The sequence below is a fragment of the Magnolia sinica genome, chromosome 4 (genome assembly GCF_029962835.1).
Source record: "Magnolia sinica isolate HGM2019 chromosome 4, MsV1, whole genome shotgun sequence".
Taxonomy (NCBI): Eukaryota; Viridiplantae; Streptophyta; class Magnoliopsida; order Magnoliales; family Magnoliaceae; genus Magnolia; species Magnolia sinica.
The window spans coordinates 25,904,961-25,930,652 of record NC_080576.1 but is presented as its reverse complement, the minus strand read 5'-3'; the positions used below and the strand labels follow the sequence as shown (position 1 = coordinate 25,930,652).

At 39.4% G+C, this 25,692-nt stretch overlaps 1 protein-coding gene across 2 annotated transcripts in view; it reads right to left on the bottom strand.

Annotated features, from left to right (window-relative positions):
• Positions 1–5,044: 5,044 nt before the first annotated feature.
• Positions 5,045–25,692, bottom strand: part of LOC131242845 (DNA-directed RNA polymerase I subunit 2) — a 70,091-nt gene continuing 49,443 nt past the window's right edge. For both annotated transcript variants that reach the window (XM_058241759.1, XM_058241760.1), the window contains 13 exons: positions 24,460–24,587; positions 24,302–24,381; positions 23,898–24,139; positions 23,657–23,821; positions 23,302–23,466; positions 23,086–23,160; positions 19,013–19,116; positions 18,866–18,941; positions 16,052–16,180; positions 15,833–15,976; positions 7,813–8,025; positions 6,676–6,930; positions 5,045–5,826 (listed from right to left, as the gene is read on the bottom strand). In XM_058241759.1, the coding sequence (XP_058097742.1) occupies positions 5,419–5,826; positions 6,676–6,930; positions 7,813–8,025; positions 15,833–15,976; positions 16,052–16,180; positions 18,866–18,941; positions 19,013–19,116; positions 23,086–23,160; positions 23,302–23,466; positions 23,657–23,821; positions 23,898–24,139; positions 24,302–24,381; positions 24,460–24,587 (2,184 nt within the window). In that variant the 3' untranslated portion in view covers positions 5,045–5,418. The remainder of the gene's footprint in view (positions 5,827–6,675; positions 6,931–7,812; positions 8,026–15,832; positions 15,977–16,051; positions 16,181–18,865; positions 18,942–19,012; positions 19,117–23,085; positions 23,161–23,301; positions 23,467–23,656; positions 23,822–23,897; positions 24,140–24,301; positions 24,382–24,459; positions 24,588–25,692) is intronic.

The following is a 25,692-nucleotide window of genomic DNA, read 5'->3' as shown; positions in this document are numbered from 1 at the left end:
TAAAATAATTAGGAAACCATTCCCAAGTGTTGAGAGATCGTCTCAAATATTAGATATAGTACATACTAACATATGTGAGCTAAATGTCATTCTTATCCGAGGAAGCAAGAGGTACTTCATAACGTTTATACATGATTGTTTAAGATATGTGTATATATATGCGAAAATTTAAAGATGAGCCATTTAATACATTCAAGGTCTATAAATCCAAAGTAGAAAATCAATTAGTTAAAAAGATTAAAATTCTTCATAATGACAGAGGATGAGAATATTTTTCTAATGAATTTTCTACCTATTATGAAGCACACGACATAATACACTAATGCACAACACCTTATACACTACGACAAAATGGTGTTGTCGAGAGGAAAAATAGGACTTTAGTTGAAATGATCAACTTAATGCTAATACAAGCACAATTATCATTAAACCTATGGGAAGAAGCACTGTTAGCTACGTGCCATATTCTGAATAGAATCTCATGTAATAAGATCAACACCTCTCTGTACAAAATATAAAAATGAAGAAAACCTAACATAAAGTATATTAGAGTGTGTGGGTGTTGTGCGTATTGTAAAACTCCTGAATCCAAAATAACTAAGAATCAAGAGCTATCAAGTACATCTTTATAATATATGTACAAAATAATAAGGCGTATAAACTTTTAAACTTAGATTGACATAACCCATGAAACCACCCCCCATCTTGAACCCAAAAGAACTAAGTTACAATCAAGAGCTATCAAGTGCGTCTTTGTAAGATATGTACAAAGTAGTAAGGCCAATAAACTCTTCGAATTAGATTCACATGTCCCATGAAACAACCCTCCCCCCTAAAAAAATAATAGTAATAAAAATAAAAAAATTCGCATGCCTTTTAAAAGAGGCCTAAGCCTGTGTAAAATATTCTCATTATAAATTCAAAATTTTTTTCCTACCTATCCAATGTGGGACTAAACCCACACCACAACAAGACAAAATGCCTTTGTTACTTTTTAAAATTTTGGAGGAAAATTTTTAAACCATTTAATTTTTTTTATTAATTTTGAGAAATCAAAAAAATATGAGAAGGATTTGAGATGTCAAATTATTAGGCAACAATGTTAAAGAAGAAAAGAACTTTGACTATACCATTACCTTATCGTAGAAGAAAAGCTTCATTAAAATAGCGCGTTAAAAGAAGAATATTTTAACATTTTATTTAACTTTTGCATGGAGCTTTAGGCTATATTTGGTTACACTAAGTATCATGATATTTAACACCAAATTATATGCTCTTTCGAGAGTATTGTTGTTATGGGGACATTTATGAAGACTTTCCTATATGGGTATTGGAAGTGGGTCCGCTTCATAATTCGAGAGTTTTGACAACTCTCATCAACTCATGAATCTAGGGTTGAACACTAAATCGTGCTATAGTTTTAGAACATGTGGCAATTAAAAATATGTGTGTGACCTGTCCAATTGTCCCTTATACAATACTTAGTTCAAGACCGTGGTTACTAGGGATTCCTATGTAACTTTGATTGTCTATATTAAGTGAATGTTCAAGTCCATAAGACATGTTTTCCTATACATATATCTTCCATATATATCCCGATCTCTTTATTTTGAAAAACAATAGGGGGTTGTTGAAATTTCTAAAATAAAGAAAGAAAAAAGTAAGAGAATGGTTGTGCCTTTTGGTGATTGTTTGTGACAATTTATTTGTGAATGGTGGTACCTCTTGGCAAATGAAGCATCATTTGATTTTGAATATAGTGGTGAAAGGATGCTATTGATAGTGGAGGGATACTATTGTTGAAAAGACACTTTGGAAAATGATGTTTTTAAATAAAAATGAACTTAAAGCAACTCTTATAACCCTATAAAAATTGATTTTTGGGTCATTCCAAAATCGCAACAACTCCAACAACCTCATTTCCCTGTTCTTCTTCATTTTTCATATATATATATATATATATATATATATATATATATAGTTATAAATTTTTCAAGGGATAAATTGCAAATAGTTAAAAGGTTAGGTGGTAAATTGTGACAACATAGAAGTTAGGAGTGTACGGTGTAAAAGTTTGTATGGGTTGCGTTTTTTTTTTTTTTTTAAATTTGATAGGTCAAAGCCCATTATATTGTGGAGATAGATTTACTATAATCCTCTTGTAAATTAGTTTAACCACTGGCAAGGTGCGACGCTATCATTAAGTGAGTGGTTAGGTATCCAAATTAAAGTCAAAGACATTTGAAGATGCTTATTATTTTATAAACAATTGAATTAGGGCACACTATTTGGACATTTAATGTGAGCAATTCAAATTAGGGTGTGGCATGTGCCATACACATGGAGAGGAAATGAAGAGAGAACCCAATTGGATGCCAGGATACTTTGCATCGGCACCTGCTGGGCTTCTTTCACAATCATGGATAGACGATTTAACGTTTAAAAAATTTGGGCCATCTATCAAGTAAATTAATCTTGTTTGACCTTGATCCAAAAAATCAAGCTAATTCAACCTCAAGTAAGCTGCCTTATAAAATTATACCTAAAATACCTAAATTTATATGGTATGACTTATTAGAATATTATGATTTTTGGTGGTTCTTTCATTGGTATAAAAGCCCATTAAATGAATGAATTAGATGGCACATATTAAATACCATGGTAGGCCTTGCACAAAATTAACGGTCAACATTTCTTTTCACCATTTCCTTGCCATGTGTGAGACTTGAGTTTTGGATGATAAGCAGCACAGCTATGGACAAGAAATTAACCCCACTAGATATCCAGCTGTGTTGTGGATAAGTTGGGCTTTGGTAGGAGAGAGTCAGCACACGTGCGTGAAATCTTGATCATTTTGGGTGAAATCTTAACCGTACATCATTAAGCAGGCACATTTTCTAATTTCAAAATGCCCGGAACTTTATCTAAAATGTCTTTTTTATATCCCCTAAATTACTACAGTTGGGCACTTACGAGAAAGTCTCACCAACGGTTGGACGGCACTCAGAGAAAATCCTCAAACCGATGGTTAGGATGCTGGTGAGGTTTCGGCATACAGTAAGATCCGGTACATGTCTGCCTCCTGTACCGAGATTGATGGACGCGATTTACCTGTAATCCGGCTGTGGGCCCCACTGTGATATTTGCGTTATGCTTACTCTGTCCATCTGTTTCGCCAGCTTATTTTTGGACATGAACAGAAACATGAGGGAGATCCAAAGCTCAAGTGGGCCACACCAACGAAAACAGTGTGGATGAAAATGCCAACCGTTGGAACCTTTCTAGGTCACATCGGAATGTTTATAAACCATCCAACCCGTTCATAAGGTTACTCCCATCCGGATGAAGGTAAAACACAAATATTGGCCGGATGGAGTTAATGATAGCCGTTCAATTTCTGCTATATTGTGTTGTGGCTCACTTGATTCTTAGGTCTCCCTCCTTATTGAGCTCGTGTTAAAAGGAGCCAGAGAAACAGATGGACGGAGTAGATATAAGATAAACATCATGGTAAGACCCACACAGCTCGAGGTTACAGGGGATTCTGGTAACTCCGTGTTACAGGCGAAGTGCATCCCAGATTGATTACTTCGTAAACAGTAAGGCTGCAATGGACGGCTGGCAATGGGCCCAAAAAAAATAAAAGGCCCACCCCGACCTGTTCAAAATGTCTGCCGGGCCAAACAAACATGCACACGCCACACAAGCAACCCACGTGTCAATTTTCCACACGTAAGCAAGATCCATCTGCTCCATGCTTCGTGCCAAAACAGTCCCCGAATGTGGTGGAAAATCCTTTTTATTGAAAGGAACCCTGACCATCCACAGCAGGGAGCCGCAGACGTGTACGTGATCCAACCTTTCCCCCTGCTCTAAAATTCCGTGCATCTCACTTCTACATTTCAAAATATAGACGGCCATATTTTTTTTGGAAGATGAGTATCCAAACATATGAGCTCTGTTCACGTACACACGTGCGGGGCCCACACGCGTGTGTGCAAGTTAGATGCTGACTAAAACGTCAAGATGATCAATTAAACATTGACGTGGACCGCTGGTTAATCTTTCCACATGTTTGGTCTACATGATGATCAGATCAGACTGACTCTCTCACTCCAGAGACAAATATCTACGCAGTGGGACCCACCTGACGTACCAGAAGCAGTCGCAGATTCCTTTCGCAGGAACTTCCTCCCACCGTGATGTTTGTGGGAAATCCATCCCGTCCACATCGGGACATGGTCCAAAAAAAAAAAAAATGATGCAAATCCAAAACCCAAAATGGTCCCCACGACAAGAAAACACTGGGAGGAAAATGCCTACCGTTGAAACCTCCCTTAGGTCGACCATGATGTTCATATGCCATCCATACCATTCATAAGGTCATTCCTACTTGGATGAACCGAAAATATAAAAATTAGCACGATCCAAAACTTTAGTGGACGAATGCTTCAACAGTGGACTTTCAATCCTCTCTCGTGCAGCTAGCGTGAGTATTGGATTTTCGTCAATTTTGGGCCCATGTCCTAAGATGATCTGTAAAAAACGGTGAATTTTTCAAAAACAACACGATGGGCCCCACCTAACTTCCCGTAAAAACGGTTGGATGGGGTGGATTTTTCAAAAACATAACGGTGGGCCCCACCGAGCTTCATGCTGCTAAAGGCTTTGGCAGGAAATCCGCGTCCACCATAAGCGTGCTCCATTTCCACCAAGTGGATAACTGTCAAATTTTATTTTATTTTTTTTAAAAAGAGAGAAAAATGTGAATATTTCTCTTCATTGATCACTTGGGGGATGTTCAGGACCATTGACCGGATGGACCATACCCAAGAAACTCATCCGACCATTCTACTTATCAATGATCAACATCAAACATTCAATGGAAAAATGCACCAATCAGGTGGCTGCGATCATTCAACCACAAGGTTTCTGGGGCAAAACACTTGTAAATTATTATTATTATTATTATTATTTTTTCCAGATCTATGATCATTTAAGAAAGAGAAATGCTCTGGTTTGATTAAAGCATTATAAGTTATAGTGATCTGAGAGCATTGGAGCATTTCTATTTAAGAAAGAGGTGCAGAATTTCCGACAAAATCATAACATCAGGATATGTTAATATAGAAATAAATAAATAAATAAAACATGCTCAGAAAATAATTAGTCTAAACCTACATTTTACAGATACAAAACCAACATGATATTTCAAAATTTGAACAGAATTTCTCCAGTGAAATTCCCACTCTCCGGATGGCATTCCAGTTTCAAATTGAATTGCGTCATACATGCCAACAGCTGCCAGTGTTTGGTTCCACCGCTGCCTGCAAAGTTGCAAACTCCAGATGTATAAATAATTCCCCATCATCAGCAGGCCCCAGGACGACTTGCATGGAATGCACCTAGTTTCACTCTTCACTCTCCGGTACTCAACCGAAGGGTCACTTTCACGTTCATCGCCGCTAATTCTGCGGCCAAGTACCTGAAGACATACGGCATGGCCACCGTCTCCATCCCTTTGCTCGTTTTGCAGGCTTGGCACATGACCTTCTTCGGAGCTCTCCCAGGGGGCAGCCCACCGATTGCTGGTGTGGCTCTTTTCTGCTGTTGGATGACAGATGCCGTGAGGACACTCCCGCAGAGGGAGCAGACATCAGCGATATGATAATCGGAACATGTGTGGAGCCTATCGTGTAACAGGTATGCGGCCCCATGTGCGAGAACTGAGTCGCGCTCCATCTCCCCAAAACGAATACCTCCTCCACGCTTTCTTCCTTTGATTGGCTGCCTGGTGAGCTGATCGACGGTTCCTGTGGACCGAACCTGCATTGATTGCCACAAGTAAATTGAATCAGATTCTCAAACTGAAATTAGGTCGTTACAAGGAACAGACATGAATTGTAGCATGATAACTTGAACATGGGCTCGGATATGCAAAACGGTTACAGCATAATAACACCTGGAGCTTTCTTAAGCCCACATGCGCATGCAATAAAGCTCATGTACATGCCATATGCCAGCATGGCACATAGGCATAAGATCCAATCCCTCCATCAGGTTGGTGCAAGCTTCTACATGTTTTCCCAAAAAACAAATCTTGTCCATTCAGCATGTGGGCCCCAATATTAGAAACAAGTGGATGGCTTAGAAAATTTCAGCCAAGTTTCTCGGAGCTGTACATTTATATTGCAAACAGTGGGCCAGACAACTAGTGGATCAACCTGATTCTTGGGCTAGCGCATCAATACCGTTGTTACTTTCTGATGAATGGATTGGATCTCAGATCTGTTGTGCCAAGCTGGCACGTGTGTGGCGTGTACATGAGCTTTATTGCACACGCATGTGCTTAGCAAAGCCCTAACACGTGAGGATTTAGCAATTGTTCGTGAGATTTGGCAACCATGAATTGGCTTTCAAGGCACAGAGATAAAATAAAATGGCATCCATGGCCTCTAAGCTCGATTTCGGAATGCATGAATACATTGGTTTCATGTTGTTTTGTGAAGTTGGCCGCACCACAACCAACTGCCCTGATTTATGTCCCAGGGCAAGTTCATGATGGGGACCACACGATGAATGGTTGGATCCCATGTGTGAAGGCCGTATGAACATTGCCAATGAGACTAAAGCAATGTCCTCTGTGTTTCTTGAAAAAAAAAGGACATAACTCACCTGATACTTGTCAGAAACCATGTGTCGGAGACGCTGGTAATAGACAGGCCCAATAAATATTTCACATGGAAGCTCTGTCCCGAGGACACCACTGTACATGACTTCCAATCCATGATAATTGAACCCATAGGAGGTCAACATAGGGCCAAGTTCATCAACAAGCGAATCTGATTCGGTAGAGGACTCTCCATCTGCTTTCTTAACTGACTTTGGAAATGGAGTTGCATCAATGAATTTTCCATGTAGGCAGCCTCCCTGTGCAAAAAAGGTGAAAAAAATGTGTCGTTCTTAGAGAAAATGCAATCAAAGCAATTCGAACATCAAGTACTCAACAAGTCAAAAGAGAGTAGAATTCTAACAGTGTGAAGGTGGATTCTATCTAGGAACGAAAATTTTCACTCCTAGGTTTCTGAAATAGAGGTATCCTGCAGAAAATATTCGACAATACTGTTTCCCAGTAATTTTCAAGTGATACCAAAGATTTATTATTTTTTAGTGGACAGCCCATACACGATACCTAGAAAAGCCACACGATTAGGGGCCGTCTGGAGCCTTGTGTTTGTTAAGTCCTGTTTTACCAATCCAGGGATTTGCATTGAATCCAATGTTTGGAGCCTCTAGGGATTGGCAAAGTTCAGGATCAATGAAGCAACTTACCAACCCCCAATCCCCAATAACTAGTGATTGACAAGAAAGGGAAAATGGAAAAGTTAATCTTTGATAATTTTCATGAGAACTACTGTCAGGGTCATGTTTGGATTGAAAGTGTAAATCTTAATATTTGTTATTCAACGGTCAACTAGTTGCTTATGCTAGAGAATCCAAACTATGAAAAAAATGCAATGACTGCATTATGGAATCCCCCCTTTTCTTTGATTTCCAAACATTTCTAACTGTCACATCAATGAAAAAAAAAAAACTTCCATTTCCATGATTTTCCCCACATCCAAACATGCCCTTACATTCACAAGTGAGATTTATCTAATGAAACCAAACATCCCCATTCCCCATCTAAAAAAATAACATAAATCAAAGTTACCAAAATCACATATTAAGTAACTAGTAAACATCCTGGATGGAATACAGACGGAAGAGGAAATGAGATGGAGCCATTCTGAGGCATTCATTCAACAGTACCTTAGCTGCTATAGATTCCAAGAGCATTCCAATTGTCATCCTAGAAGGAAATGCGTGTGGATTGATAATGAGATCTGGTCGCATTCCTGTACTTGCTGAAAATGGCATATCAATATCAGGCCAAAGCTGAGAGCAGACACCTTTCTGCCCGTGTCTGCTGCTAAACTTGTCACCAATGATAGGATCTCTACGACGTCGCATTCGGATATTCACCTGCTTGAAAAGTACAAAAGAACAATACAAATCTGGGGAAGAAAAATTTTCAACATATTGTATTTCTTTTCAAATTCACATTTAGTCACCAAAGAACTATTTCATTGGTAGGAAAAACAAAAGATTCATACATTCCATGGCATTCCCTCCCTCCCTCTCCCCTACCTGGGCTCTTATAACAAGCCATGGCATAGGTTCAGAGTAACACCATTCAGATGCCAACACAGTCCCACCCAGTATTTTGACCCCCAGCCCAACTATTAAATGCATGCATGATGCACCAGAGGTCGAGCAAGCAACAATGTAGGGACAGTTTCTACGCAAATTGCAAAGCAAAGAGCACCTCCGTGTTTGCTCAAATTAGGCTGCAGCCTCCAATCCTGGTGGCGCCCTTTCGTCAACTACTTGTAACCATCACCCCCCTGGGACCCAAAAATTTTAAATCTCCGATATGATTCTGGCGGAGTCCTAAAAGCAACAACATCAGCCGGTCCTTGGGTCAGCACTGTCACAATTTCTACCAACAGCCATTGTACACAAATAGGCACCAAATTCCTGTTTTATAGAACGTCTCTGTAAATACTTTGTGCACTGCCCCCCTCATGGAAGTGCCAATTAATCTCATATGCTTGGTTCTTTTGCAGGAAACAGGATTTGCTGCAAACACATAGGATGCTTCATAGTCACAGAACTAATGAAACAAAACATGATGGATGCTGTTTTTATGGCAATCCTAAAGTCATTAAGAAATGTCCTAAAAAGGCACTTCGCTAGGTAGTTTGTTTTAAAGCCTGATTTGGAAACCACTGCCTTGCTGCCTTTTCTTGATATTAAATTGTTGCCAGAGAATACAGGGACTACTGCTTGATCTTCTCAGTCTTTGACACACCTCAATCTGCATCAGACATTAGAGAACCATTTCCTAAGATCTGAACCTTCCTGTACTCGAGCCACTCCTCAAAATCATAAGAAAATGAAAAATCTTATCCTTTCAAAGTGAGCAACCAAGGGTTTGAAGGTATGTCCCTGCATAGTTGCAGAACACCAAAAAAAGCATGAAGATGACACTAGCAAGAGCTGCAAGATCCCTCCCACTTTATCGTTATTATCTGCTGTTTCAGTTGACAGATTTGCACAGTGTTGCCTTGGAGAGAAATTTGGGATCACAACATGCACTTCCACCGTAGTAGAAGAAAGCATCAAAGCATTCTGGCATCTTGTCCAATTAAAACAGTTGGACAAGATGTCACTAATTTAGTCCCCACTACACACTACAAGAAATTAGGAGCATCAGTCCTAGATTATTAGTCAGACCCGATGACACATCCCATACCTTTGTGACAGAGCTATCAGCTAGAAATTGAATATCAACAAGAAGGATGTTCTGCTTACCAATATGAGATCCAGTTTCAAACCTTTAGGGCCTGTTTGGTTGGACGTATTCCATGTGAATTGTTGTGTATTTTACACTTTTTAGCATTAATTACTTACCACAGGAATTTGTGAAGGAAGGGAGGCTGCATGAATGTGACATCAACAACTTTTGGGTATGGAAAATGAGATGGGACTCTATGGATCCCACCATGTTGTATATCTCTTATCCATCCATTCATTTGGCCTGATCATTCTAGGGTATGCCTCAAAAAATGAGGCAGATCCAAAGCTCAATTGGACAACACCACAGGACGAACATTTAGATGGTTAGCGTTCAACCTACACTGTGTTATGTAGTGTGGTCCACTTGAGCTTTGAATATACCTCATTTTTTGGGCTCATGCCCTAAAATGATATGTAGTAACGAATGGATGGCGTGGATATAACACATATCATGGTGGGGCCCACAAAGTTTTGACTTCAAATTACGCACACTGTCATGAAAATTGATCCAGGGCAAATACTCCTCACTTTCAAACACCAGTGGTGTTGTTTAATGTTTGTATTTATTGCTGACTTGAGAGGAATTACATACATCCAACCAAACAGGCCCTTAGATCCACAATACTTGATAAGATCCACAATTGCAGCAATAAATAGATTAAAAGATAAAAGTTAAAAATGTTGAGTGACACCACAAGCAAAACCCTAACAAGTCACTCCAAAAGGAATATGGAGCCATCTCACTGCTATCTTCTAGAAGAATCACTCTCCGAGGACCAGACTCCCACTGCAGGAAACCTAAATGATACTTTATTGAATTGAAAATACCAAAATCCATTCACAAGGATCATGCGTAGCGTACCCCCCAAAGAAAAGAACCCAGTTTAAAAGCTGATTGGTCCAAATGTAAAACTACTCTAAATTTGTCTCAAACTTGCACAGGAAAAGAGATAGAAAAGGAATGTAAATAAAAAGTATTAGACTCACAAAAACACTTATATACCAACCATATGGGAGAGTCTGCACCAGGGTATGGAATAATGCATATGAAACCCAAAATTAGTATATGGCTCGCATATAAAGCCCTTTAAAGACATCTGATTGGATCAGTAGAAAGAGCAATAAATCAGATCATATATATGGACCATCCAATTAGATTTGTGGGCTCACAGTTATATCATTCAGGACCGCATCCTTAAAAACAAGTAGCAGCAGCACATCTACCCTTGGCAGCTGTCCAAAACTTCACACGGGGATGCTGACATCATATTAGGCTAACAATCATGGCCCAAGGGCTTCCCTCAAGCATAGAACATGCAGCATGATTTTTATATATATATATATATATATTTTGCGGGGGGGTGTGGGGGTGTGTTGGTGTGTGTGTGTGTTCTGGGGGATTGCATTGCTGGCTGTTTTCTGGTTGATCTGGTTAGAAAGGAATACTCAAGCTTTTCAGAATCAAAGTAACTCTGTGTGTATAGTTCTTAATAGGGCCCTTTTGTTTCTGTCAGCTTGGCTAACCTGAGTTGAGGGGCTGGGTGGTTTTTTTTTTTTTAATCTCTTTTCTTAGTTTTATTTTCTTTTGTTTGTTTGTTGTTTCTGTTTTTTCTTTGCCCTTTTGGCCTTCTAATAATATTGCATCATCTTAAAAAAACCAAAAAAAAAAAGCGTGCAGCACTTGACTCACAACTCTGTGAACGAGTCATCGTCAAACCGCTAGGATTTATCTAGAAGAAGTTTCTAGATTATTCTAAACTACTCTAGCTACAAGAAGGCATTAGAGAACTCCAGAACACTCTAGAGATTACTACACAACTCTAAGCCTTCTCTACAATACACTACAATGCCTTTAGTCTACAAGATTAGCAAGCAGACTTGACAGTCCGTTGAAAAGCTCCTTGGAGATGATCGGTCCATGGCATGATGCCACCATAAGATCAACCCCAATTTTGGACTTCCAAACTTGCTACCCCGTCTATCTACTGCAGCCATCTTTGACTGCTTGAGAACTTTCTCATACTGACCATAAACTGTGTCCCATACGGATTCAATAGTTGGGCAGTCAGATGCAGCCTACTTTGAGACTGCTTGTCTCCATCAAGGTTCCTGGATTCACTATTGAACACCACTTACATCTGCACCCGCATGTATGCTTAGGTTTGGCACTCGAGACTGCATCATGATTAATTTATCTTCAACAAAAAACCATCTAAAGAGGTTTGGCACCCGAGACTGTATCATGATTAATGTATCCTCAACATAAACCATCTAAAGAGCCAACATCTACTACTCACATGCATAAGTATAGATTGAAATGCTACTACTCACATGCATCAGTATAGATTGAAATGCTAGTGCGGAAGGAGCATCCACTTGTTCTCTTATGCACATCAATGTGTATGATACACTATCCATTGGATATCAAAATTACATTTAAACACATGTATGACTTTAGTTTAGCAATTACGTACATGTATGCATCTCTGTATGCATATGGAACCATAGATAAAAGGGAATTGTGCAAGCATGTATAAGGATATATCGATATCGGTCCAGGAACTAAATGATAATGATGACACGTGATATGCTTACATTTGACTAGATGGTATACCAATAGGGTTTGGAAGTGTATAGGAGAAATAGGATTATTTTGGTTGACAAGTTGTTCAATAGGATGGTAAGATTGAAGAAAATGCTAGACAAATGGAGGAAAAGTACCATGGAAACTATTTATAAGAATAAAGAAGATACACAGAGCTACACTAAGAATCATGGATTAAACCTATGATCCATACAATGAAATTTTGGAAAGGAGTGATTGAGCAAAGACAAAGGCATGAGATGAATGGATTAGAAAATCAGTTTGGTTTCATGTCAGGGAGGTCCATCTCTGAAGCTATATTCCTACTTTGTAGACAATTGATTGAGATATATCGGGAGAGGATGAAGGATCTCCACATGGTCTTTATGGACTTAAAGAAAGCTTACAATAAGGTCCCCGGAGAGAATCTTGTGGGTGTTGTAAAAAAAAAGGAGTTTCAAGAGGATATATTAAGATGATTAAGGATATGTACTAGGGAGTAGTAAAAAATAAGGACCACTAGTGTATAGACTAGTGAGTTCCCAATAACAATACGTTTGCACTAGGGGTCACCATCAAGCCCATGCCTTTTCGCATTGATTAGACGAGTTAACGAAGTATTTGTAAGAAGAGATCCCATGGTGTTTGTTGTTTTCTGATGACATAGTTTTGATTGACAAGAGAAAGGAGGGAGTAAACACCAGTGTTTTAAATATTGATACTATCGGCCGATATTATCGTTATTAGCTACCATCGACACGAAACCCTTCAAAAATACTAAAAATTTCCGGAATTATTTGTATTGTGCGATATATCGCACCATATTTTGTGATATTGCCGTTATTATCATTTTTCTCGTGCTTTATTAAGGGATTTTATCAAATTTGATGCCTAATTACCCGAAAAAATTGAAAAAATAAAATAATAAAAGAGAAAGGCTTTCAATCCACGTAAGAGAGGGGATTTCGGTACCAGATCGCGTGATCAAAAGTATAATTTGGTGGGCCATGATCGACAACGGCGCGCCGTGCGAAAAAATCTCAAATTCCCTATTTTTTTTTCTTCGAATAGATGATAGATTGAAATTGTAAAGGTGATTTTGGCGACAAATCAACAAAAATCCTGGAGTTTTGGAGTTTCGGCGAGAGATTTTGGGGTTTTGAAACCCACTTCTTTGAAAAATGGCTTCGGAAGCCCTTTTATAGGGAAGCCACCACCAACCTAGCTGGTGTGGGTACATGTCGTGTGAAAACGAGCGTTGACGCTACTCGTGCTCTGAGTTGTACGAAAGGTTCAAACGACATCAAAGTTACATGGGCCCCACAATGACGTATTGATCATATCTACACCACTCATCCATTTGGGGAGATCATTTTAGATCTTGATCCCAAAAATGAGTAATTTCAAAGGCTTAAGTGGACCACGCCACAAATAGAAGTGGGGACAATGATTCTCACCGTTAAAACATTCATAGGGCCCACTGTGATGTTTACTTTCCATCCAATTTGTTCATAAGGTCACACGGACCTGGATGAAGAGAAAAAACAAATATCATATTCATCCAAATTTTCTGTGACCCTCAAAAGCTTTCAATGGCAGGCATTCAATCCCCCACTAATTTTTACAGTGTGGTCCACTTTATTTTTTGATGAGTCTTATTTTTTAGCTCAAGACTTAGTATGAACTCACCAAATGGATGGACGGTTTGGATATAACTCATACCTCATGATGGGACCCACAAAACTTGGTGACATCAACACACCAGCTAGTGGTGGTGTGTGGTACACCAGCCAATCCGCTGCCCTTTTACCCTACGAGGTCTCTAGTTATAGATGGACGGTCTTGTTGGGGGCTTTGTGGGTTCCACCTTGATGTCATGTGTTTTATCCGTATCGTCCATTTATTTTGGATGATCAGTTTAGGGCATGAGCTGAAAAATGAGTTAGATGCACATTTTAGGTGGAGCACACTAAAAAAAGTGGTGATTTAATAGTTAAAATTTAAAACTTCCTTGGCCAATGGTAACATTTATTTGCTATCTAACCACTTTTTAGGGCCTGCTATTTTATCACATAAGATCTAGACGAACAGAAAACCAAATATCAGCTTGATCGAAACTTTTGTGGCCCCTAAAAAGTTTTTAATGGTGGCCATTGAACGACCCTTGTTTTGTGTGGTGTGGTCCGCCTCAATTTTGAATCTGCCTAATTTTTTAGCCCACACCCTAAAATCATTTGCCAAAATGAATTGACGGTGTAGATACACCTTATTACATCAATGTGGCCCAATGGTCAGGGTCTCACTCAATGCCACAGTTGACCAATATTCGAGGAAGCGGTTTGTGTAGTGGGCGTGGATTTCAGGAAGCTGACTAAACTCTTTTCGGCCTACCTCGATGTATGTATTGCATATCCACGCTATACATTTGTTTGGGCTGCTTATTTTATTGCATGGCCCCAAAAAATTAAGTAGATACAAGTTTCAAGTGGACTACACTACAAGAAATAGTGGTCAATGATCTCCCACCATTAAAAACTTCCTAGGGTCCACTGTAATGGTTATTAACCATCCAACCTGTAGAATCTGCTTTATTTTTTGGATAATGTCCTTAAATGATATGGTAAAATGGATGGATGGGGTGGATATTGAATATAGTTGTCTTAGTTCAATTGGACAACACATAACTTAGGACCCTATACAAAGGAAACCTATTATGTGCACTTTTTTTTTTTTTTTTTTTTTTTTTTGAGACTTGATGATTTAAAAGTGTGCATTAAGGTCTTTTTAAATAATCCTTGAAGTTTAATTGAAAATTTCAACAATTTTCTCAATGTTTCCCCATGTTTCCCAAAAAGTGCGATAAATTACGCGATACAAACGATATATCCCATGCGATAACTGATATGTATCTATATCCCAAGGCTGCGATGCATTGCGCGATACCAATATTTCCAACTTTGGTAAACACAAACCTAGATATGTGGAGGGGTGCTTTAGAATATAAAGGCTTTAAAATTAATTGAACTAAAACAAAGGATACAGAATGCAAATTTATTAACAATAGGAGCGGAAACAAGGAACTAGTCAAGATTTCTGACCAAGAAGTTTCCCAAGATGACCACTTCTGATATATTGGGTTGATAATTCATGGGAGCAGAGAGATTGAGAAAGATGTGGCCCATAGAATTCAAGAAGGGTGGAAGAAATAGAGACGTGCCTCCGGAGTTTTATTTAATCATCATGTACCACTTAAACCAAAAGGGAAATTTTATAGGATAGCTATAAGACTAGTCATGCTTTATGGGACAAAATGTTGGACAGTTAAGAACGACATGTTTAGAGGATGACTGTAGCTAAAATGAGGATGTTGAGAAGGATGAATAACAAGACAAGGATAGAATCATAAATGAATGCATTCTAGAGAACTTGGGGGTAGCAACAATAGGTAATAAGACAAAGGATGGTAGGTAGACTTAGATGGTTTGGTCATGTGCAACAAGTATACAGACTGCGCCGGTTAGGAGTGAGTTGGTACAAGTTGAAGGCCCTAAAAGGGCAAGGGGGAGGCCCAAAAGGACGTGGGTGGAGGTAGTAAGAATAGACTAAATGACCCATGGTCTAGCTGAAGTTATGGCCCTTGATAGAGTGGAATGGTGGAACAATTCATGTAACCGACCCCAATTAATTGGGATAAGACTTTGATGATGATGTTTACATCTGGAATTAAACAAAAGTAAATACAGTTATCAAGTTTTCATCAAAACCCTTTTCAGCTATAAACATCTATATTACAACACAGGCTCATTTCTTGTACAGAAATCTAAATCAGGGAGAAACAAACTTTACCTTCTGCAAGCAATTTTTGGAACTTGCCCCATCAATAGAAACATAGTCGATCACAGCAGATTCTGAACCCTTTAGTGTCATAGTTTTTGTTGTATTGTTTACCGTATTATGAAAACTGCAATATGGTTCATTTGGGTGTATTACCTGAGAAAATAATGGTAGTGAGGTTAAAGGTTGAAACTCTCTTAACATAACTGAAGAAAAAAATTGAAGTCTAACCTGCCCAACATATGGGAGACCATCAGAATCAATCAAAGAATTCTGAGATCTATCTGTGTTACTTCTAGCAAACACTTTGAAACCAGGATCTGATTTGGTACGCTGATCCGCTAAGTCAAAAGTTTCAACCTGCGTAACAGGGTTTACAGAGAAGAAAACAGGTTAGAAAAGGGAAATCCCAATAAAGATGCCAAGTAAGCTAGTAAGCCAGTTTCAACAACATAAGAATGGTACATAAACCAAACGGGAGATCTCAATGGAATACAACAAAGTATTTTCTGGGCAAGTAGTGTTGGACAAGTGAATGGCACTACTACAGTTTCATTGGTGGTTAGGAGCAAGGTTGGCAAACTGAACATTCAGACTTGACTTGGCCAACCTACAAAATTGAACTCAGGCAAGTCAACACGGTGGCTTATGCAGGTCATGTTTTGTAGAATTGATGTTCATTGTTGCCCATCCAATGATTCCTACCATTGGTATGATGTCCAGTTGTCCACTGTCACCCGTACCATTAGAATGATGGGCCTCATTGAGTGGCCCACATAAAAATACCCCAGATTGAAAGATCCTAATAATGCAGGGGCATTTTCACACCGGGCTTGAGTGAGGTCGCTTGTGGGATGTAGGGGCACACTCGCGGTGGGTGTGGCCCATGGAGGAGGTCTCGTGTTCGAGACTCCTCACCGGGGGTGATTAATGGGCATTTCACACTAGGCTCAAGTGGGGTAGCCTGTGGGATGCGGGGACACACTCGGGGTGGGCGGCCCATATGATTTGGGTCCCACGAAGGGGGTTCGGCCGAGGTCCTAACCCATGCGATGTGGGGCCTGGGCTATGAGATAAAGGAATTAATTCGACATACTCTAACAGTTCGAGCTTTTAGAGCAAGTGGTTAATTGTCCTGCATCAAATTGGTATCAGAGCAGGTCTCATGTTCGAGACTCCTGACCGGGGGTGATTAATACAAGGGCATTTTCACACCGGGCTTGAGTGGGGTCGCTTGTGGGATGCAGGGGCACACTCGGGGTGGGTGCGGCCCACGGAGGAGGTCTCGTGTTCGAGACTCCTCACTGGGGGTGATTAATGCGCATTTCACACCAGGCTCGAGTAGGGTAGCCCGTGGGATGCGGGGACACACTCGGGGTGGGCGGCCTGTGTGATTTGGGGCCCACGAAGGGGGTTCGGCCGAGGTCCTAACCCATGCGATGTGGGGCCTAGGCTATGAGATAAAGGGATTTATTCGCCATACTTTAACAGTTCAAGCTTTTAGAGCAAGTGGTTAATTGTCCTGCATCACCTAAACTTTGGCCTCTTTTTGAGAAACAACTTCAATACTTTGGCAGACCATGATGCTTGATATGCAGACAACAAGGAATTGCACACGTGGCATACAGTGACTTAAACAAGCTGAATAGCGCACCCTGTTTAGATGGATCAAAATTTGAGTTTGCACTGATTTATATTTTTTTACTGGTTGATTGGTGGACATGCAATGGATGGTGTTAATGGCCCATTTAACCAACAAATGTCCATTCATAAGAGGTTACAATGGTTCGATAAATCTGGTTACGAAATAATGACCTGCCTAGAGTGGGACCCACAATCTGGACGGTTTAATTCAACTTTCACCACCATTTTTCCTCACAAGGGTCTAGCTCCAATTTCCAAGGGCCTGTGAATCAACCTCACATCTGAGTTTCAAATAACACAGTTTGTGATGGTTGAAATATGGGCTATCAGAAATTGTACACATGACATGCACTGCCTCAAATTGAAATGCCCAAATTGCGATCTGCTTAAGATAGGTCATCATCCAAATGTCAAAACGATTGAACCTCTGATTAATGTAAAGGGCAGTGTGGATTGGTGGAAATCAAAAGGTAACTGAAGAAAGGAAATCAATTTCCTCAGATGAGATGGTTTATCTCATTTCTCTCGTGCAGGTTTAGTGACTCATTCCAGTCACTGGATCATGTGTACCAGGGAACCAAGTTCATGTCCTATGTTCACCCCCATCAAGAGCTCACCATTTTTCACTTGGTGTTCACCCCCATCAAGAGTTCACCATTTTTGACTTGGTGAGTCCTGAGTTAAACTCACTGACTTGACTGACCTGGGTTGGGAATTTTATTTTGTGATTGTTGCTATTGATGATCATGTTTCAGCTGTTTTCACTCTTTTTCTTCTGCATTTGTAATTTTTACCTTTCATAATAAATTTCGACCAAAAGTCTGGCAGTTTAAAGATCTGGCTTTACTTTTTGGCTATATAAATTTCAAAGTTGCAAGAGAAGAGGGGAGAGTGTCATGTGACGGAGATGATGTTGTGTCAAACTGCTTAATCACATAAAGACAATCATTTGGCAATGAGGTTTGTCTGGTCAAAATTTCAGAGGCCTGAAATTATGCATCCTAAATTCCTAACTTTCAGTGAACATTTAATAATTGTATTAGTTCATTGCCAACTCAGTCCCAGTTTCAAATGCTGAGGAGTCCACTTTTGCATGTGTTATACTCAAAACACTGTAAGATCACCAACCATTCAGAACCAGACGGATGAAAATGACACACTGATAAATAGGCAATCAATAACAGGACATGGAAGGGGCAGCAAAACTTCAGAAACACAATTAACAGAAAACATTTCAAATGTGCCTCCAGCACAAGAGAGCTTCGACAGATAATTTTCCACCAATTTCTTAGCAAGAAGCTTGTGCAAAATTCTCAGAATTCATAGGAAAGTGCATAGATTTTCAAATGTCTTGATGTTCACAGAAGTGTAACTTGTAAATCTGTAGTAATATAAGCAGACCTGGTATATATGACCATGACACAGCCCACGATCAACTGATGACTTGTTCAAGATCATAGCATCCTCCATATCGTAACTGAAAATGGTAAGTGAATCAGACCATGTGATTAACAATAACAGAAGATGTCTCATTTGCATAAAGCTTACCCTGAGTATGCCAAAACTGCAACGATTGCATTCGTTCCTGTGGGGTACTCATCCATGCTATATTTTTCATATGAAGCTGTACGTACAATGGGGGATTGAGGAGTCTACACAAGTTACCCACAACATGTGTTATCATGCAGTAAAGAAGCAAAGATTATGCAATCAATAAAGTACTACTAACTTATACGATAAAGGGGTAAACAATAAACTACCATAAAAGACCATTTGAACAAAGAAGTGGAAAAAATTTAATAAAACAATTTTCCGCTTTAATCAAAGAGTGGTGGGATTCTTTGGAAGTCAATGGCTATGCCGAGTTTATCCTTTGTAGAAAGTTGAAGCTCCTAAAAGGCTGAATTTTGGTTTGGAAGAAGGATGTGTTGGGCAAGAGGCAAGCTGAAGTGGATTCCATGCTAAGTAATATCCAGGCTCTTGATTTGAAGGAAGAAAGTTGTGAGCTGTAAAAAGAGGAACAGGCACTTAGAGCTAAGCTTGTGCAAGATTATGTGGGTATTCTTAAAGGAGGAAATTAAGTGGAGGCAACAATCTCATGCCACATGGCTTAAGGAAGGCGACAGAAACACTAGGTTTTTCATAATATAACTATTGCTCAGGCTAGAAACAACAAAGCTAGCAGCATCGTGGTTAAAGGCAAGAGGATCGAGCAGAAAGTCCAGGTTTGTGAGGCAGTGGTCGACTTTTACAAAAGTCTGTTGCCAGGGGAGAGGTGGAAATAGTTTTGGATAATTTGAACTTTAGCTCCTTTTCAAGGACGGACTCGGATTATCTAGAGAGGCTTTTTCCGAGGAGGAAGTAAAAGATGCTGTCCTCTCCTTGGGGAAAGACAAGGCCCTAGGTCCTGATGGCTTCCCTCAAGTGATCTTCCAAGAGTTTTGGGAAATGCTTAAGGCTGACATGATGAATTTCACACAGGAATTTTTTGAGCGAGGCCGGCTTTCTTGGGAAATGGGGGTGTCTTTCATTGCGATAATACCTAAAATTCCAGGGGCTCAAAGATTGGAGGACTTTTGGCCTTTAAGCCTATTCGGAGGGCCGTATAAAACCTTGGCAAAAGTCCTTGCCAATAGATTCTAGAACATGATTGAAAAGGTTATTTTGGCTAACTAAGGAGCTTTTGTGGAAGGGAGACAGATCTTGGATAGTGCTCTCATTGCTCACAAGTGCATCGCCTCTAGGCACAAGGAAGGGCTCAAGGGGGTGGCTTGGAACTTGGTCATTGTTAAGGTTTATGACCATGTGGATTGGGATTTCCTAGACTATAAGCTCAACAACAAGGTATTCAAAATCAGTACGTAACGGTAATGGTTATTACCTTTACATGTTACAGGGTTGAAACGGCCGTTACAAAAAAAAAAGGTCATAAAGGCCCCGTAATGGCCCTTTAACAATTTTTTCATAAAATAAAAAAGATCATAACAGTAACGGTGTTGGCTGTTACGGCCACCGTTACCGTTTACACTTGCTCAACAGAATTGGTTGCAGGGGGATGTGGTGTGTCTAGATTAAGGAATGTATAAGGTTAACTCGATTCTCGATTTTAGTCTTCTTTTTATTTATTTATTTATTTATTTTTAAAACGATGATAATATTATAGCCAAAGGCCAAAGCCAAAATTTTACAAATATATACAGGTAGGAGATTATAAGTAGGATGTTGAGAAAGGGATCAAGAGGTGGGTCTTTTTTACAGTTTCAAGGCAGCTAACTCAAGCCCTCCAATCTCCAAAATTAAATTTGTAGACACATTTTTGTTTTGCAAGGTGATTGAAGAAAAGGTCAACACTTGAGTACGATCATTAGGTGCTTCGAGGTGGCATCGAGAAGAAGGTTAATTTGGCCAGGTGTGAAATATTGGGCATCCATTTCGAGTTCGAAGAGTTAGCTCAATTGGTCGGGTCCTTCAGATGCAAGGTAGGTTTGTTTCCTTTGACTTATTTAGAGCTTGTTTGATTTTCCAGTGCAGTGGTAAATACCATGAAAATATGTAATAATTATTTCCCCTATATTTACCTTGCCTTTTTCGATGTTTGATTTGACGACCTGTATTTTTGACACAAAAATTAAGAACGCCACAACATATTTGTGGGTCCCACCGTGATGCGTATTGCTTATCCACACCGTTAATCTATTATGCCTGATGAATTTATGGCATGAGCCAAAAAACGAGGCATATCGAAAGCTTAAGTAGACCACACCACTAGAAAAAAGGGAATCAAACACTAACCATTAAAAACCTCTTAGGCCCATTGTTTCTTTTGGTGTGGGCCATTTGAGTGTTCAATCTGCCTCATTTTTTGGCTCATGCCTTAAAATATTGTATTAAAACAACTGGACGGAATGAATTTATCATATACATCACCTTGGGGTCCAAAAATTTAAAATAACTCTTTTAAACTGGTTTTCGAGGTAAAAAGTACGGTAGATTTTCAGATGATTTTCAAACGGGTGAAATGGTAATAATTACTCATTTCACAGGTATTTACACAGCCACTGAAAATCAAACACACCCTTAGGGATTCCTCTTTCCTTGGGGAGCCCGACTAAACACTAATGAGACAAAGTTATGGAAAGGTTCAAGAGGAAGCTAGTGAATTGGAAGGGGCGGTATTTGTCATTGGTGGTCGAAGCAACCTTATCAAAGCTGCTTTATTTAATTTATTGGTCTATTTTATGTCGCTCTTCACGTGCCTCAAATCAGTTCTAGCTCATTTGGAAAGGCTTAGATGCAACTTTTTGTGGAGGGACGCCAAAGGGAAGAAGCATTTCCACCTATTGGAATGAGGTGAGCTATGCAGGCCTTTTGATGGCCCTATTGGGAAAATGGTGGTGGCACTTTGGGAAGGAGAGGGGACCGCTTTGGATGGAGGTTATAGCTAGAAAATATGGGTGCCTTGATGGTGGGTGGTGGACCATGGAATCTTCTTTGTACAGAGTGTCGGCACTTTGGAAAGGAATTCATGGGGTGAGTGCTAAATTCAAGGAAGGCGTGGATTTTCCTGTGGGAATGGGGAAAATATTTGGGAAGATGTTTGGAGGGGTGATTCACCCTTACAAGTCAGTAACCCATTGTTGGCCCGCCTTGCTCCGAATCGCAACATTATGGTCACTAGTTTCTATGCTAGTTGCGGCGGGAAAGTAGTTTGGATCCTACCGTGTCGTCAGAATCTCCGGGATGAAGAGTTGGTGAAACTTATTTCCCTATTAGATTGCTTGCATCTCTATTGCCCATCTAATGAAGAAAGCAACAAGATGGTTTGGGTTAAAGACAAATCAGCCCAGTTCTCGGTTTGATTTTTTTACTCTCCGAAAGTCAGGTAGGAAGAAAGCGCACACTAGTCACGTTTGGCATTATGGTGCGCCCCCAAAAGTAGCAGCATTTGGTCAGCTAGCAGGTAGGAAAAGAAATCTTAACCATCGACAACCTCCTCAAGAGAGCAATGATCATCCCAAATATTTGTCTAATGTGCATATCTTCGGCTGAATCTATTAATCATCTCCCAGTTCATTGCCCTTTTGCAAGAAGTGTGTGGTATGCCATTCTAAGGAGTTTCAATTGAGCGTGGTCCATGCCTCTTGACATCGAGGACCTTCTGACAGCATGGCATGGTCTCTCCAGAATGAAGTGAAAGTTCGTTGGTGACTGTCGCTCTTGGCCAGCTTGTGGTTGATTTGGGGGGAGAGACAATAGATGTTTCCACAATGAAAGTAAAGGGGAGGAGCGGGTAGTCAGTAGATCTTTTTCTTTCATCAACGAGTGGGCCGTAAGCATGCTTATGATTTTGGTTTTTTCTTGTTTTTTTCCTTCCTGTTTTCAGCTTTGTAGTTTGGCACTACTTCAGCTCCTTTTTCTTTTTCTTTTTTTTTCTTTTCTTCAATGAAAGCTTTTGTTGCCTTTTGAAAATAATTTAATTAAAAAATATTAAATTTAAGTTGTAGTAGTTTTGCAGCTAGTAACTGAACCATCAGAAAACTTGTTGGTACATAAGAGTTAAAGCAAGTTGTGAGCAGCTTATCTTGTCTATCGAAAAACAGATAAGATGATATCACCCATACCTGAAGATGGTATAGCTTGTGATCTGCACGAAATTGTATAGCTTGGGATGAGAAAGCCATTGTTTGTTTAGCCATCTACAATTGAGTGTAAATTAATTGGAAGTTATTGCATAAACTAATAAGAGTAACAGACAAGACTGTATAGGCCAACATTGTGCTACAACATTAAATTTTCTCGTTAAGTTGTAACCAAAATGCATTTTTAGAAGGGACAACCTGGCATTGATACATATTACGAGGGCTTTGATTGTGATCAGACCAAGGCGTGAGATTGGCAACCACACTGAGTATTGCGGTCGGGTGGATCTCTTCATGAGTGGCAGAAAAAGGACCTTTCCTCCCCCCATCTCCCCCATCCGGACATCTTATCTCCATATACGCCTAGGAATTGCAGATAAAATCCACTTAGCTACATAGATGATATCCACCAGACACAAATGTATTGTTGAAACAAACCATCATAGAGCTATATGCAAGGAAGAAAGTGTTGAATTCTGGAGTCCAATACTAAGATAATAAGCAATAAAATGTCATAATAAGACAATATAACAAAGTTTTATAGCTACTGCACCTGTTCGAAAGGTCCAATAAGTTCAATATCCATATTTTCCCCTGAAGGCTGGGAAATATTCCTAACTGGACGAACAAATCTTGAAGGTGATGTGAAAAGGTACAAGCCAGGATAAGCTCCTCCCATGGTAAAAGGTACATACCCCACCTCCAAATCATCAGGAATCTGAAATCTATGATATCATCGGTGACTTCCATGGAAGAAAAAACATTTAATGTCCACTAACGTTGAGAATACGCACCCCGGAAGATGGATTAATCTTCAATCTTCGAAAATGTGCAATGGCATTCTCGACCAAACTAGAAATTATAGAGCCAATAACACATCCATCTAAAAGAACATAGAGAACATCAGGGGGAGCAGCTTCCTCAAGCTTTGGCACCAGAGGTGTCATTCCCATTCCAACAAGAGCATTCAAAATGCGCATGCGGATTTTGAGAAAATCTTTGACATTTCCTTGCGAGTCAAAGTATGATGTGATTCCTGAAAATAGATGGAGAAAAGTATATTAGATGCATCTTGTACAATGGGGAGCACAAATATGACCCCTTGAATTGACAGGAAAAAAAAAAAAAGAAGGATAGGTGACCCTATTGCACCCCTAATGATGGATAAAATTCACCAATACGAGGAATGAAAACTTACGACAACTAGATGTCAGATGATTCAACAAACCACATGGTTCCCCATCAGGTGTGTGGACAGGGCAAAGAAAACCCCAAGCTCTGAAAACCAAAACAATAGGGATAAAAACACATAAAACAACCATTAACTACCCAAATAAAGTAGCATGACAAACATACTCTGGTAGCAACTTCCGAACGTCAGTGGTGCGCATTCCCGTGAAAAAAGCACCTCTATGAACAGATCGAAAATGTGAGAGAAAGCGGAGAAAGTTGAGCTTCTCTGCTAGAATGGTCATGGACTCTCTCTGTTGAAATCATGAAACACACCATAAATAGTATGCCGATCTATTTTGGAATTAAGCCAAAACTTCCAACCAAACAGACATCAAATAAAAAATCTAAGTGACAACTCCTAATGTTTTTCATCCACAGATTCTGAAGACAAAAGTGCCCTAATTTTAAAATTACTGAGAATCGTGCATCTAAAAAGGTAAGGGTTTGCTGCAGTTCATGAAATCACAAAGCCAATCGATTTATGGGGTGTGACATTGAAAGTCTAGAGTCTAGTTGATCAGTGGATTTTTGAACAAAAGTCCTTTTAATGAATTCATTGATAGGAAGATTTAAACATCAATTGAGTCTAGTTCACAAATTCACATTTAACTTATAGTCCTTAAGGCTTAATTGAACTCTTATTTTAGCTTGATAATTACTCAAAAGTGTTAGGAACCAAGCCTGGTGATCCCTTGTCTACCTCGATATGAAAAGAAAAAAAGGACCAGCTGAAAAAGAAGTGGAATCAAAAAGGGCTACCTATTACATGTGCTTAATGAAAAAAATGAAAGAAATGGAGAGAAACAAAAAGATGAAGAAAGACGATAGTGTGAATGTCATCGATGAAAAATCAAAACCTGAAAAATTAAGTGGAAAGGCAGATGGGTTCGGAATCAATAGATTATCTTGATCAGACCATTTCTGAGTAATTATCATAGTTAACATCATGGAGGGAAGGCTGCCTTTTAGTGATTATAAGTTGGAATTCATGGACCACACTAGGAACTTGATGTTTGTATGTATGCTATCAATTGATTGTTGAAAAGAACTTGGTTTAATGGTTCACTAATCATATTAGGTTTTAGACTGATGATATTTTGTCTTTGTATCGTTGAATTCTATTCACATATGCCTTGAATTACACAAAACATTACTCTTTTGAAAGATGTTTGAAGTTTGGGTTTTGGATTTAGTTTTTCGCGTGTTTTGCTTGGGACTACCAAAATGTTGGTTGGCGGTGTGTTGAGTGTGAAATATTGCATACTTCCCCCTCATTGTGTTTTTTATTTATTTATTTATTTATTTATAGGCATAGATGTGATAAATTGATTTAATTGTATGTGTTTTTCTGTGCAT